General features: G+C 46.5%; 6 protein-coding genes across 6 annotated transcripts; 3 read left to right on the plus strand and 3 right to left on the minus strand.

Moving 5' to 3' along the window:
• Positions 1–45: 45 nt before the first annotated feature.
• BDV27DRAFT_128276 (amino acid/polyamine transporter I) lies at positions 46–1,937 on the minus strand (the record flags this gene model as incomplete). Its single annotated transcript, XM_032066935.1, has 2 exons — positions 1,045–1,937; positions 46–983 (listed from the first exon to the last, which is right to left on the minus strand). Coding segments are annotated over exons 1-2 (1,510 nt in total), but the record flags the coding sequence as incomplete, so codon positions are not given.
• Positions 1,938–3,343: 1,406 nt separating this feature from the next.
• On the plus strand, positions 3,344–4,181 carry BDV27DRAFT_128277 (putative DRAP deaminase). The gene has a single exon (XM_032066936.1). It carries the CDS (start codon positions 3,453–3,455, stop codon positions 3,990–3,992), a length of 540 nt encoding a protein of 179 aa, XP_031927587.1. The 5' UTR covers positions 3,344–3,452; the 3' UTR covers positions 3,993–4,181.
• A 93-nt stretch (positions 4,182–4,274) lies between these two features.
• Positions 4,275–5,484, plus strand: BDV27DRAFT_157740 (Fructosamine kinase-domain-containing protein; the record flags this gene model as incomplete). Its single annotated transcript, XM_032072565.1, has 5 exons — positions 4,275–4,344; positions 4,396–5,085; positions 5,150–5,276; positions 5,331–5,387; positions 5,442–5,484. The coding sequence occupies 5 exons, from the start codon at positions 4,275–4,277 to the stop codon at positions 5,482–5,484; spliced, it is 987 nt and encodes a 328-aa protein (XP_031927588.1).
• Positions 5,485–6,991: 1,507 nt separating this feature from the next.
• BDV27DRAFT_157741 (uncharacterized protein) lies at positions 6,992–8,784 on the minus strand (the record flags this gene model as incomplete). Its single annotated transcript, XM_032072566.1, has 2 exons — positions 6,992–8,509; positions 8,560–8,784. 2 exons carry the CDS (start codon positions 8,782–8,784, stop codon positions 6,992–6,994), a joined length of 1,743 nt encoding a protein of 580 aa, XP_031927589.1.
• Positions 8,785–10,277: 1,493 nt separating this feature from the next.
• On the plus strand, positions 10,278–11,056 carry BDV27DRAFT_128282 (uncharacterized protein). Its single transcript, XM_032066937.1, has 3 exons — positions 10,278–10,471; positions 10,550–10,581; positions 10,660–11,056. The coding sequence occupies exons 1-3, from the start codon at positions 10,305–10,307 to the stop codon at positions 10,815–10,817; spliced, it is 357 nt and encodes a 118-aa protein (XP_031927590.1). The 5' UTR covers positions 10,278–10,304; the 3' UTR covers positions 10,818–11,056.
• A 137-nt stretch (positions 11,057–11,193) lies between these two features.
• Positions 11,194–13,959, minus strand: BDV27DRAFT_128285 (amino acid/polyamine transporter I). The gene is given in 20 exon segments (XM_032066938.1): positions 11,194–11,509; positions 11,574–11,652; positions 11,724–11,871; positions 11,923–12,051; positions 12,110–12,187; positions 12,241–12,442; positions 12,504–12,528; positions 12,578–12,610; positions 12,664–12,692; positions 12,740–12,774; positions 12,819–12,897; positions 12,944–13,058; positions 13,109–13,180; positions 13,231–13,295; positions 13,376–13,378; positions 13,395–13,423; positions 13,514–13,586; positions 13,634–13,703; positions 13,755–13,788; positions 13,855–13,959. The coding sequence occupies 20 exon segments, from the start codon at positions 13,947–13,949 to the stop codon at positions 11,409–11,411; spliced, it is 1,494 nt and encodes a 497-aa protein (XP_031927591.1). The 5' UTR covers positions 13,950–13,959; the 3' UTR covers positions 11,194–11,408.
• Between the last annotated feature and the right edge of the window lie 471 nt (positions 13,960–14,430).

Raw genomic sequence — 14,430 nt, forward strand, 5'->3', positions numbered from 1 at the left:
AAAAAAAAAAAAAAAAAAAATAGAAAGAAAAGAAAAGAAACTTACTCCCAGTCGTAACAGGATAAACACTCGGAAACGAATAAACGACCAAACAAAAGCCCGTCCAACCCAGAACAACCCAATTACAAAACCACCCGACCTTCCCCAACCAAAAAGGTCCATGGGTAATATTCCCCCTACCCTTGTACAGCAGGGCAATAACAGGAACCACATAGCTTGTATAAAGCAATACTATACACGCCGTGACCATGCTATTGAATGCGGTTGAGGACCCGAGATATAATAGACCCAGGAGTCCTACGATGAAGCAGCTGGCGCTGTGGGCGTTGAAGGGGACGTCTAGGGTAGGGTGAATTTTCGATAGGAAAGTGGAGAAAGGAAGACCGTGATCACGAGCAAAGGACCAGCAGAGACGGGATTGCCATGTATGACATGCTATTTGACAGCCTATTCCTGTGATCAGGATGAGGGATTCGAGGGCTATGGCACCTGGTTTGCTTTGTAGGGCTTGGTAGAAGAGGGCGAGGATGGGGACGCCGGTTGGGGTGGTTATGATTTGGTGTAGGTCAGTGACGCTGAAGAACATGGCTATGCAGTAGAACCAGGAGGTGGTGAAGCCGATGGCGACGGTGGAGAGGATAGCGATGGGGATGGAGCGTTCAGGACGGGAGACTTCTTCGGCGAGGTGGGTGGCTGAGTCGAGGCATGCGAAGACCCAGTTTGGGTTGATGAGGCCGACGAGGAAAGCGAGGCCGTCGGAGGGCCAGCCGGTTGAGTTGACGAAGTTTGCGAAGACGAATTTGGCGTTGGCGTGGGAGGGTGCTGCGGCGGGGACGGTGATGAGGATGACGGCGAAGGAGATGAGGGAGATGTAGAGGGTGGCTGTGGCTACTGTGGGGAGGGCTTTGCCGATGCAGTTGAAGAGGAAGGCGAATAGGTTGATTACTTCGTAAGCTACTACTGAGTGCCAGGGTTTGGGGATGCTGTGGTTTTGGTTAGATGAGGTTATTTCGGAGTGTTTGGGGTTTTAGTGTGAGAACGTACAAGTCTGGATGAGATAGCTGCCACATGCCGACGCCGGCTGAGCCCAAGCTTAAGGCTACACTGGCGCAGGTGAACATGGCGCCGGCCCAGGCGAGCCATCCTGTTAGATACGAGGCGAATGCGGCATATTTTTTTGGGGAGAGCTCGCTGGCCCAAAAGTATTGTCCGCCGGCATTGGGCATGGCGGAGGCCAGCTCCGACAGCGTGACGCCGACGCAGGTCGAGACGAAGGTGATCCAGGGGATTCCGTAGATGGTCAATACTGTTCCTCCTGAGTTGATACCGGTGATTAGCGAGGCGGAGATACCGAACCACGAGTTAGCCAGCGAGAAGGCCACACCCAGTAACGATATCACGGAGAAGTTCCGCTGCATATCCTGTGTGTACCCCATCTCTGCCAGCCTTCTCGCGTCCGCGTCGGAATTGCCTGTTGCGACATCTCCATCGGCGGCCGTGGTGACGACCTTGTCTGTTTTTGACGTTCGCATGGCGAATTCCGTAGGGCTGTGGTGCACGGGCCGAAGCAATTCGTAATTGCCGGGGCGAGGAGAAAATAGCGTTTTTAAGAACATGGTTGTTACGATAAGCAAAAGTACGGTTGCATTGGGGAGTGGCGCAAGGGGTTCAGTTGGTTGCGATCGACTGGTGATCGAGAGCTGGTCGTTGGTTGTACAGAATTAATGCAATTTACTGCTTAGAGCAATCAAGGGGCGATTGAGTATTTTGGGCACGCGACAGCTGGGCGAAATAAACAATAATATGAGAGAAACACTAGATATTAACCGAGAGAAAGAAAAACTAGCTGTCCCAAATGCAGTCAATAAGAGGTTCTAAGTCGATAATATCACAAAATCACTGTCAACAAGCACAGTGATATGTTCCAGCTATTGAGGGTGTGATCGAAGCAAGAAATAATGATAAGTGGAGAAACAGCGAATAAACGAAAGGTAAATAAGATAGTCTCTTTAGTGGGACTAGAATCAAGGTTTGGTTCCTCGAGGTTCCTTGTAATCTAAAGGAGGGTCGCGCTCGTCGAGTCCATGGTTCAATTGGCAAATAAGACGATGGGATTTCACCATTGGACAGTGCAACCGTGGCCGGGGATGGTCTCCTGTGGAGTGATGTCGATGGCTGTTCTTCGTATCTTCCCATAGGATCCTTTTTATTATCGGCAGGGGTTAATACGACCGGTGTCTCTTGGCTTTTGACGGTGCCCCTCATGCACGTGTCTGAGATCTGAAAAGAACTGCTGAACGATTGGAACGAAAATATATCCGTATCTGAAACAAATAATTCTGGGCTGAGATTGAAATGTTTGCCTCTCCTCGCACGTCCCTTAATCGGCATCTGGGGATATGAGGGCGAACAACCCCACGTGAGCGATAAGCCAGTGAAACATGATCAAACTGGTGTTTTGGTTTCTTCTCCGTTTTCTCTAGCGGAGGTTAAAAGGTCTCCACAGACGGACCGAACTGTACTTTTTTTATGTGATTATTGGTCAGAGGTAATTAATCAAAACTCTATCAATATATACTGTAACACTGTCTTCAACCAATGTGAGACTAATTAAACATTAGACATATTAAGGTGAGACGTGATTCTCCAATATATATTTCACGGGCAATATTTGTTCGGTCTAGCTCGTATCATCTAGAGCTTCCCGAGTTCTTCTCTTATAAGGTTCCTCGCGCATCTCTCAAGCAGTGATAGTGCTGAGATAGGGCCAAGATGCGTCTATGAACCTGAGGGTAGGAGGAATATGAGAGAATGTATAGAAACATAATGTGGCCACTTTCTATCATACTGCTCTACAGAAATGTTAAGAACTAGGGCCAAATGCAACCTTTTCTCTAGTAGCGACGTAGGACAATTTTATCTTTAATCGGATCAGGCAGACCTTGTGCAATGGAAGTTAAACTGAGCGAATATCCCTTCTCAGGAAATCTGATCAGTGAGAATTAACTTCTCTTTGAGTAATCTAAATCTCGGGATGATCAGTGGTTTATGTCTATTCACCAAAGACGAGGCTTTGATGCAGTGATTCTTGTTAGAACCCAAGTATCACCTCCCCTTGAGTTAATGACAAGGATTCTTGAGCGAGACAAAGCCGCTAACAGAAGTAGACACACTTGACAGCGCAGATATAGTACTTTCATCTGGGTGGGAAAGAGAAAGAAGAAGAAAAGCATATTGTTAGGGACTGCGGGAACGTAATTGACTGGGGGTATATATCCTAGTATATATCCTAGGGCATCCCCACGGTCCCGTGACAGTCCCAAGCCTAAGGTAACACATCCCCCCTGACTAGGGTGATTCTCCTTGACGAGATCGACATAATTCCGTTGAAAATTATCTGAACATGCCTAGTACTTTCGAGAATACTTCACTTTCCTACCCTTGACAAGACAATGACATCCTCATCCTGTCACCCAAGCATCGCAGCCGGAGACCACAGAGGGTATATGGAATACGCCCTTGAAAAAGCCCGTCTGTCCCCTCCGGCACCTACGAAGTTTTGCGTGGGCGCAGTGCTAGTTGATACTGATCGAAACGAAATTTTATCAACTGGCTATTCAATGGAACTGCCAGGAGACAGACCCGGAGATCCTGGAAACACACATGCGGAGCAATGTTGCCTGATCAAAGTAGCTGAAAGATACAACGTGACAGAAGAGGGGTTGGATACAGTGTTGCCAGAAAAGACAATGCTTTATACTACCATGGAGCCATGCAGCAAGAGGCTGAGTGGCAATAGAACTTGCACGGAAAGGATTCTGCCACTTGCGAGCCGAATCAGAGTCGTGTATGTGGGAATCAAGGAACCAGGGGTGTTTATCACTAAGAACATTGGGAGAAGTGTGTTGGAGGATGGATGTATTCAGGTTAAATTTGTGGAGGGGATGGAACATCGTATCTTTGAAGTCGCTACTGCGGGGCACAGGAATTAGGGATACCCACCAGACGGCGCTTACAAGATTCGCAACGTCTTTGTACGTTGCTCCACTGTGCTAGAGTACAAGAACCGGCGCCGTCCGCTCCGCTTTCTGTTGATCCGTAGCAATTTCTTCTTTCTTAATACACTGTACAGTCGGCATCTGTCCCACGCATAACACCGGCATTGAAATCTCCCATGTTTGACACATTACTTGGTCTGTGTATCAAGGAAATTGCGGAACTTCCCTTATATGGGACCTAAGCTTCAAATTAAGCACAAGACCAACACCTAAGTCATGGGAAATACCAGTGATGATGTTTCGAATCATGATTGGGAGACCACAGTCGATCCGAACGTCGTGGCCCGTGAGTTTCAGTAATAGTCGCCAGATATACAAAATACTGACGGTTAATAAGATTTACCAAAAGGATGCCATGTTGTATCTTCCGAGAGCCATAAGAACAGCTTCTGGGGCTACACTGGTCGCATAAATGTCAAATTAGACGATGGAACATCATCATCAGTCTTTATTAAGACTGTGTCTGAAGAACGAGGCAAAAACATGGTACGTGGGGAGTTCGAATCAATGAAGGCCATATATACCCTGCTTCCAGATTTCGCACCGAGGCCGATAGCCTGGGGGACATACAAGGACACACCAGACATTCATTTCTTTCTATGTCAGTATCGAGGAATGACACATGAGATGCCAGACCCGCATAAATTTGCTGCACGCCTCGCGGCTCTCCATCAGAGCAGTACATCACCGACGGGGAAATTTGGCTTCCACATGGCTACATACAGCGGTAATTTACCGCAAATTAATGAGTGGGAAGATAGCTGGGAGGTTTTCTTCGCGAAAAATATGAAGATGGCCCTTGATCTGGAAATGAAGGCGAAGGGGCCAGACCCAGAACTAGATCACTTAGTCCCCATCCTTTTTGACAAGGTTATACCGCGTCTATTACGCCCGCTTGAATCTGATGGCCGGTCTATAAAGCCCTCACTCGTCCACGGAGATCTCTGGTATGGAAACGCTGGAATTGACGTGAACACTGGCGAGTCTCTCGTGTTTGACGCCTGCTCTTTCTACGCACATAATGAATGTATGTTATATGACTTAACCGTCAAATCTATAATGCTTAAGCTGACATGTCGGGTTTTATGTAGATGAGTTTGGCCAGTGGCGGCCTATTTGCAACCGATTTGGAGACGAATATTTGGCAGCATATCACTCCTACGTACAGAAATCGGCACCTGAAGAAGATTATGATGGTCGCCTAGATCTTTACAAGCTGTGAGCATGCGACCACCCGAAACTAATTGTCCTTGAGTGTTGACACTGTGGTAGGAGATTTAATACCCATGTTTCTGCCCTCTTTAAAGATAATCAAGCACTCAGAAAGCAGTAAGGTCCATTTCAATTCTAGCGGGTGTATTTTGCACTAACAAAAGCTGCTAGAATGCTCAACGATATGAAGGACCTTGTCCAGAGATATGGTTAAATTGAATACCTAATTTAGTCGAGTCTCGAATGGCATTGAGATTACTGATTTTGCAAATATGGCCATTACCGAATAACTGGCCAGCTGTCACATAACCGCTACAAATGCACCGAAGAATATCGCTTTTTTGCTATTACCGGAATTATTAGTGACCTGAAGTCCCATAATGCCTAGTACTAAGTTTCTATATAGTCCAGGCTGGCTTTCACAGAACCCTCAAATTGTAGCCGCCTTGTCAATTTCTGCAACGTAGGTCTCATTTCTTAGCTGGTGTTGAGATAATTCTTGATCTCAAGAGTCGTCACAGAGTCAGTCACTAGATTGGCAGTTCGCTTATCGCTCATATACGCGACGAAGCCCTAGGGCATGCATTGATTTCTCTCTAGGTCCGGTTCTATCCGCGCATCATGCAAAGTAGACTGGATGGTTCCGCCACATTCCGCTAGGCATTCTTAAGATCGCTTACACATATCTCCCTGGCTTGGGCATTCTCATAGATCAACCCTTGCATTTTATCAATCTGCTGAACTGATAGCCGTTTGTCTTGTAGACCTTAGGTATTTAGCAAAAGCCTACATATGTGGCCAATCAGATGGTTATGAAGGACGCGTGCTTCTCTTGACAAAAGTTGTCACTCAAGAGTTCTCTCGGATATCATTCAGTTCGCAAGCAGTCTTAAATCTCTAAGAGTCAACATACCCAAATGCGGTACTAGGATCTTAATCACGCCCCTTATCGTCTAAACAGACCCACGAATCATGGATGTCGATCAATCGCTTTGCCCACATCCCACTTGCACGGGGATTACTCCAGATACCAACGTGTCTGCTTTCAGTCCTCTTGGACCGACCCCCAATTGCAGGCAACCCACACCTGGGCAGTGTAACATAAACGAACAACAAGGCCATGACCAGGACTTAATTCTTGTCCTTGATTAATACCAATGTAGGCTTCCCTGCGGCTTCGTAGGGCGTAGATGACCTTTAAAGACCAGCTAGGCCACAGCCCTATTCTCCATTACTATTACGCCTGTATTGAACAACTTCTATAAGACAGCATACTATGATTATCCGAAGACTCTCCAGCTGAGTGGACATCTTACACGCACCTTGCGCGAGTTAGTCTAGAGCCCCAAGTTTGCCGCCAATCCGATCACCTGTGACGCATTAGTGAGTAGCTTAGAGAAGCACGTACATCACAGGTGTGGTGCTGTCACTGTTCATCATATGAAGCTGGGGGGGTGGACGTAGCATGAGTTTGATTTTCCTTTACATGTTTCGAGAGCAGATACGGATAGTATACAGCTTCAACGAGGGCTTTGAGGAGCGATCAAAACTTAGTTTGCACTTGGAGTGAGTGCGGAGTATTCTCGAGGAGCAACTGGAATGAAAGGCTTTGGCCTATACGATGATGCCCGAAATTTCTCGAGTATATCTAGATACATATAAACTTATTCTTGAAGGAACTCTTCTCATTCCACGTGTAGGTAATCTTGCCAAGCTTCCTTTCATTTTGTTTTTGCCACCGTAAGTATGCTACCATTGAAATGGACCTCGTCCCTTCGTCGGTCGAGTATTGCTTTCGTAATGTATAGCGCGCGGGTTGTATTTTCGGCCGCTGCAAGAAGTATCCTGTCGGTAAGCGGGATTTCTGGTCCTTTTCGGTCAAGCATGACAGTTATAAGCTCATCACCGCAGCTCCGATTTGAGGCTGCTTCTTCAAGCATCTTTTCGGTTATCGGGACCTCGTCCCCTCTTTGAGTAAGAAGAAATCTCATCAGCCATACACCATCATTTGGTGACCTTGCAATTCGAGTCATGGTTTCTTCCGTAATCACAACGAAGTCTCCTCTTCGTTGGATTATATCCATCATGCTCTTCAGTTCTTCCCCCGTCTTGGACAGGCGTGGAGTTCTGCATGACATGGTAATGTTCATTATCGCTGTGAATGTGGGTAAGTAGGCCTCTTCAGCTTCCGGACCATGGAGGGCCAGCGCCTGTGGAAAGTTTTCCAACGCCTGCTCAAAGTTCTCCGAATCAACCAAGGTTGGCTCAAGATTTCGCAATCGATGCAACTTGGGCAATTCAGCTTCTAACACTCTCTTTGCTTGTTCTGGTAATTGGCTATCCATAAGCCATCTCCTGTCCTCTCTATCCTCGAGACTTCTCCAAGCCTTTTGCCAGTTCCAGACAAGCAGAAAGTCCCGTGGATATACGGATACAGACTGCAGAAGGTCATTCCACTCATCAAGCTTCCCCCAAACATATGATTGTGGCCAAGGCACTGAGTAAGTTGCGTTGAGAGGAACGAATCCAACTGTGACAACAGCACAGTAATCACCACATGGCCTTATGAGGGTAGGCTTAGACGCTCCTTGTAAAAGACAGACAATATTACCCCTTTTAATCAACCCTGGCCATTTACAAAATTTCCATACACGCCCCATTCCTCTCTCAACTTCACCTGTCATTTGTATAGTTACAAATGCATCTCGGCAATTATTCCAAGTATCGTCATCTTTCCATGGTGGTGGGTTCATCGCCACCCTTCTCACCACGCCAAGAACACAGCCTTTACCCCTGATCATTGCAACATCTTCATCATCCCATGTCTGTACACATGCCTGCCCACCAATATAAAGCCGGATGAGTCGACAGAGGACGTCTTTCCACGGCACGGTATAGTCGGGCAATATGGCCGCCGGGCCATAATTATCGGAGCTCATGCCTAGCAGAGCATAAACCTTGTCCCGGTGATCAGTAGCTTCACGGCTGTTATACATGGTTGTCAAGTCTTCTAAAGGGCATATGCGAAGGGAGATTTTGTCAGAACGAGCAATCACGCGCTTAGGTCGCAAAGTCGCATTCATTATTAGAAATACGGTCATGCCGATCTGATCTCGCATGTCCTTATCGGCGATGATGTCTTTCAGTGCCGTTAAACCAGAAGAGAAGGCATGTCCGTCAATTTCGGCGGAATGACATGCTATCAAAATGTGTCGCGCTGCAGCGATCTCTTGAAGTACCTGAGGCCGTCAGTACGACTTCCAATATCTTAAACTGCTTACTATCTTACCCAGACACGCTGAAACCACGACCGTCCAAGTAGCGAGAGAACCGCTTTATTCTCGTCCATACTTGTACTATAGTAGGCTTCTGCAGCCTTCCGTATTACCTCCAGGGCTCTACCGCCCTCATCAGAGGTCTTGTCATCATGGATGCCAGTAGCCTCCTCCTCCTCCTCCTCCTCCTCCTCAAGCCAAACTACTACACAGCTCGCTTTGGCAAATATCTCGGCCATAACCTGGACCTGACTACTCCGCTCGCGTAAATCATTCTGATTGATGCATATAGCATCTATCTATATAACGCGTTCGATAAAGCGATCTCGAAGGTGTAATAACGCCGCGTAGAGATTTGTTGTGACGGATAAGCAGCCGTTATCTAGGATAATAGAGTGAGGCTTTTCTAGAGAGCCCCATACATACGACAAAGCTTCGTACCGATGGGTCCCTACGACTGATTCGTGAAGCGGATAGTCAGGTATCTGACACTGTGTTGGGGCATGTTTATCCTGATGTGGCATCAGTCGGAGTAGGCGGATATAGTCTTCCGGTAGCGGAGAATAATGATATGGGGGGTAGACTAAAGGGTGTGGTTTTATTCGTCTCAGAAGCCATGGGTACAGTGAAAGATTTTGATGGGATATATCTGGGAAACAGGTACGGTTCTCGAGTGCTGATGGGCAATTTGATGTTTGAACCTCCATAAGCGTCGCGGCTGAGCCTAAACCCACCACCATCGGGTATCGACCTGCATACGAGCTCTCAGCCTTGTGGGATTCACCTCATTTTGCCCCTAATCGTTTGTTTCCTGGGATATCAGTCATACTATTATTTTTTCAACTTGTTAGATATAGTATATCGCCGTGTATAGTCGGCGAAGTTTCATCCTGTCCATATACCTATTCCGGTGCCCTTGCGAAACTAAGCTGGATTGTCTTATGTATACAGTATGCCTCTATAGGAACTTTCCACACAATGCACCCATAGCGATACGTAGTGAATTCCACAGGTAGCTGGACATGTGATCTTTCAAGATCAATCTATCAACATTCTATCAATCAAGTAGTGTATAACTATTGGCTTCCTAGTTGTGTGGGGTGCTCACAGAATCTCCACCCGAGCGCCGAAGCTGTCATCCCAGTACATAGAAGAGAAATAATATGTGAAAAATGGTAGGATCACCAATCAAGCGAACTGCCGCAGTGCATCTCTTTTGTAACCACTATACACCTCTGTTCGTTGCCGTCATGTCTCCTTCTAGTCATTTTACTATAACCCCTTCCCGGCAATATTGTCGAGCATGGTTTAGGGGAGGGACACGAGCTCAAAATCCCACAAGCAGATAGGGTGTCGTCAAGAGACAAGAAAAATACATGATCGCCGAAGATCCACAGGCCAAAGTCTCATTCGAAACGGTTAAAGATGCATATACATGCGAGACGGGTAGAGACCACGGTAGTTGAGCGAAAGTTAAGACGGAGGAATGACGACGAACCGGACTTTCAACGTTCTTTACTAAAACCAGATTTCTTTCTATTACACGGTACACGGGTAAAATCGCGGAATCTGTAGATCGGGGGTATCGTTGCATCAATAATGTCATGATGATCAGTTTCATGACCGACGTTGAAGATCATTTTTAATTCCAATCATACGATTTCCACCCGATCATGCCACACTAAGAAATCATATCACATCACTGACTCTCCACAACCCCGACTCCAACATATTTCTAACCAGATATAAAAGTAGAACAATGTTCTCGTCAACCCCATTCAGAACCTTAATTTCCCCAAGATTTCCATTTCCCAACTTGAACAAGTTTTACCCCATGGATACTTCCACCACCCCGTCCGCACCACAGCGACCGCACTTTAAGCGGCCTGTTTACATTCCTCCTGTTAAGGGGAATATTGGTAAATGGTATGTTCTTTTCATTTATATCATTGTTTCATTGATCATAGGAAGACATTGGATATACTAACAAATAGTTGAATGCAGGTACCTCCCAACAATGGGAATGATAGCCCTCGGTAACCCTCTCCTCTCCTCTCCTTCACCCTCAGTAACCACCTCCAAAGATAGATCCATCTAACAAGTTACAATCACAGGCTTCGGCGTCTACAATTACTACAACGCCCCCACTCCCGCCTACGACCCCGAGGAATCAGAACGCCTCCTCCGAAACAAAGCATTGATGGATGCATACGGAGACAAGGAGACCCTACAAGATATCGAGCGCGCGTTCGCTCTCTATGAGATTCAGTAATCTTTGATTCTCTGAATGAATGATCATGATCTCGGACTGGTTCTGATAGGATAGGGTACTGCATTTGTGGAGTTTGGGTGCTTTGCTTGGATGGTAGCGATGATGATTTTGGTTTTTTATCTTTTTATCTATTCAAATTTTTTTTCTTTTTTTTTTGTTATTAGTTAACGTGAGATCTGGGATCTAGGTAGTATGCTGGCATATGAGTTAAATTAAATCCTTTTCTTCTTTTTTTTTTATTTAGGATGGCTTTGTTTGGTCTGAGTGATTGAGGTAATGGTTTGTTCTGTGCTGGTATTGTCGAATCGATGGCTTTTTAGTAACCCTCTGCCTTGTACTCTGCTGCAACCCTCAGGCCATTCATTATGATAGTTTCGTAATACACTGGGTTAAGATAGCCCTAGATTTTTCTGATTCGGTAGTATACACAGCTTTTCTGTCGCCGTTCGGGGTCTATTCGTCGCCTAGCCATAAAGATCATGCAACGTCGCACCCAAGAACAAGGTAACCCCCCCTCATCGAGAGGTGACAGATACCACTCTACCATTTCATCCAGGACATAAGTTACATATGTACCAACGAACCTAGCGTCTAGGTCTCAACCCTAGGCCCCGTGAAATTCCTCCGTCCATCAACGATCCACTGCACAACTGACACAAGGACAATAATTCCAAATGCGACGATACAGTAATCTATATATATATATGTCAGTATTCACATCAGATAGGACTAAATAACCTCTGAGAAAGCACTTACTCATACTACTCCCCGTCACCGGACGAGAAGGAGGGAAGAGAAACAAGACAGTCGTTAGAGTAATATAAGACAGGGAGATCTACAACACATACATCATTAGTTGACCCCATTGATATCACTCAGACCATAGTAGAAGCTATCAAAACTTACAATATCAATGACCCATCCAATCGCATTTGGTATCTGGAATTTCCGATCGGGTAATGTCTTCCGTCCACGGATGCAGTTGACTGCGATTGGCATGGCATAGGATAGATCCAATGCTACGACGGATGATGAGACGATGGCGTTGAAGGCGCTGTTCTTGTTTAAGCCAAATTACATAATTGCCAATGGATATGGAACCTACCTTGAAGACCCAAGGAAAATCAGACCGAAGATGATAACGACCAGTGTGGTTAATGCCAGTGCGTTCAAAGGTAGTCCGAGTCTCTGATGAACGTGAGCGAAGAATCGCGATGCGGGGAGGCCGCCGTCTCTGGACAAGGTTTAGTCAGTAGCTTGTCCGTATCGTAGAATTTCGTATAGGAACCCACCGAGCGAAGGCGAAAATCATCCGACTACTCGTTGTCATCACGCTGAGCGTGGCGAAGACCAGACAAACGAGAGGTAGCCTATCACGTTAGCTTCCCTGGAAAGTTCGAGTGGTGCCAAGTTAAAAACATACATGAGCAGGCATATTGCGCCGGCGGTATTCTGAGTCGCATGGAGGAGAATCTGCAGCAGAGGTCCTGCTTTTGAGCTCACCACATCGGTGATGTCGCCTGCGACGAAGAGCAGAACGATGAGAAAGACGGAGCCGGTGAAGGTACCGATTCCAACACAGGTTAACATGACCTTGGGTCCTTTGATGGATGGGTTCGGGATTTCTGTGTTCCAATGAGGGTTAGTTAGTTCTTGTCTTGTGATGTAGTGTTGGATTTGCTGTACCCTCGATCATATGTACCACGGCATCCTAGAATGATTAGCAATATGATGGATATTGAAGGGCAGATTCAACCTACAAATGCGGTGACTCCCAATCCTCCTTGGAGAAGCTAAAGTAATTTAGCATGTTTCATTCTCTACCGAGTCGGGATGGGTGACAAACCCCGAGTAGCCACGCCACGCCATCGGGCCCTATGGATCATTAGCGACGTTCTATCTCTCATAATTCGGAAACCCACAGCCAGTTTGGTTCACAAAATCACAGAATACGAAGCTATCTCATTAGCTAATGAATCTCAGTCTCGAGGGAATACCCACTAGGCAGAGTTATAGTCCGGAGAAGCGCACGCCAGCACAGTGATAGAAACCAGAACGAAACCGCCAATCGACCAAGTAACTACCTAGGTTAGAACCGAACGTATACAGTCTCAGGGCATGCATACAAGCACCACGATAGATGAGTGGAAGCACGGAATTCATGAACGCGTTTATCACGAACGCGCCCAATGTGATACCCACGTAGATGAGAAACTGTTGCCATCGCTGCCATTCAAAGTCCTATTCACGATAAGTGAGTGAGACAGCTAACATGGAAAAGACAGACCTACCGGGTAAACTGCGGAGACTATTCCCGCAATCAACTGGCTTGAAAGAAGGGAGTTGGTGGCCACCAAAGCAACCTATAGAGTCAACTTCGCCCCTGAGTGCAATTTCCACCGGGGCCACTTACCCAACCCGCGACATTAACCCAGCCGGTAATCCAAGACAGGATTGGAACCCATTGTGGCCAAGACACTGTCCTGTTTAGCATGCGGAAAGGACCTGATGTGTGGAGCCAACATACCAACTGACGACATTAGTGAGATGATTGTATGCAAGGGATGGCCTACTTACCAGCTACCCAATGATATTGTCCACCCGCCCTACAGATGCAATCACAAGTAAGCCTCCCTCGTTCGCGTCGTATTTCTTCGTTTGTTCTTTTTGCTTTTCGAAATTGCCAAGAAACTCACGTTGGGAATGCCGAGAGAAATTCAGCCAGGGAGGCTGCGATGCACAGGTTGCAAGTGCCAGCTGTTATCAACCCTATAAACTGTCAGCGGTATACAACAATCGGACGTTGAGAAACTCACCCCAGATCACACTGGTACTACCACCCGATGTCAAACTGATCGATAAACTCGCAGAAAGGGCCGTCCAAGACTATGGTTCGTTAGTGAGGACTTAATCCGGGGTGTGGCTTAAACAACTTACATTAAGTACCGCGAATGCTAAGCCAAGCATAGAAAAAAAAAAAAAAAAAAAACACAAATCAACATTTAGCCAACCAGCCAGATCCTTGGGATCAGCTTACAGGGTGGAAAAGTTCCGATGCAATTCCGGCTTATGGCCCATACGAGCCAGCTGCGCATCGTCTTCTGGTACGTATTCGACCTTTGATTCCTCCATGGCGGTCAATGAAAGTATGTATGGGAGAAAGGGTGCTGTGTGGTGGATCCATACTTGCAGAGTGGACAGAGTATTAATATTTAATTATTGTACCTTGGTTTATTGAGAAACCAAGATGGAAACGGAATGTCCAACCTCGGATGCGGGGAAGCTAGGGCTTGCCGACTTGATGGAACTGGCACTGATAAAGGACAAGTCATTTAGCTGCAGCAATGGGTTTGATTTGCCAACTAGCACTTAAGGTGGGCCCCATCCAAGGGGTTATTGATCAGAGCCAGCGGTTAGCTCTTAATCAACTAATTAACCCACTATTTAAGCATTCTAACTGGCCAAGTCAAATGCTTATCAACCCTGCCACATGACAAGAGGTTCAATCCGCCTGGACTTACCCATCTCGTGCTAAACTTCCTAACAACCAGCCTAAACATCTATTAAGTCCTGGCTAGTCCGATTATCATGCCAAGACTGTCCTGCTGATCAC

This window comes from Aspergillus caelatus, assembly GCF_009193585.1.
Source record: "Aspergillus caelatus strain CBS 763.97 unplaced genomic scaffold BDV27scaffold_87, whole genome shotgun sequence".
Classification (NCBI taxonomy): domain Eukaryota; kingdom Fungi; phylum Ascomycota; class Eurotiomycetes; order Eurotiales; family Aspergillaceae; genus Aspergillus; species Aspergillus caelatus.

Coding starts and splice junctions, on each gene's coding strand:
- BDV27DRAFT_128282 (XM_032066937.1), top strand. CDS start 10,305: ATGTTCTCGTCAACCCCATTCAGAACCTTAATTTCCCCAAGATTTCCA. Junction 10,472..10,549: donor AAGGGGAATATTGGTAAATG/GTATGTTCTTTT, acceptor AGTTGAATGCAG/GTACCTCCCAACAATGGGAA. Junction 10,582..10,659: donor AATGGGAATGATAGCCCTCG/GTAACCCTCTCC, acceptor TTACAATCACAG/GCTTCGGCGTCTACAATTAC.
- BDV27DRAFT_128285 (XM_032066938.1), bottom strand. CDS start 13,949: ATGGAGGAATCAAAGGTCGAATACGTACCAGAAGACGATGCGCAGCTG. Junction 12,188..12,240: donor GGCGCAATATGCCTGCTCAT/GTATGTTTTTAA, acceptor CTAACGTGATAG/GCTACCTCTCGTTTGTCTGG. Junction 11,510..11,573: donor GGTGACGGGGAGTAGTATGA/GTAAGTGCTTTC, acceptor ATATATATATAG/ATTACTGTATCGTCGCATTT.
- BDV27DRAFT_128277 (XM_032066936.1), top strand. CDS start 3,453: ATGACATCCTCATCCTGTCACCCAAGCATCGCAGCCGGAGACCACAGA.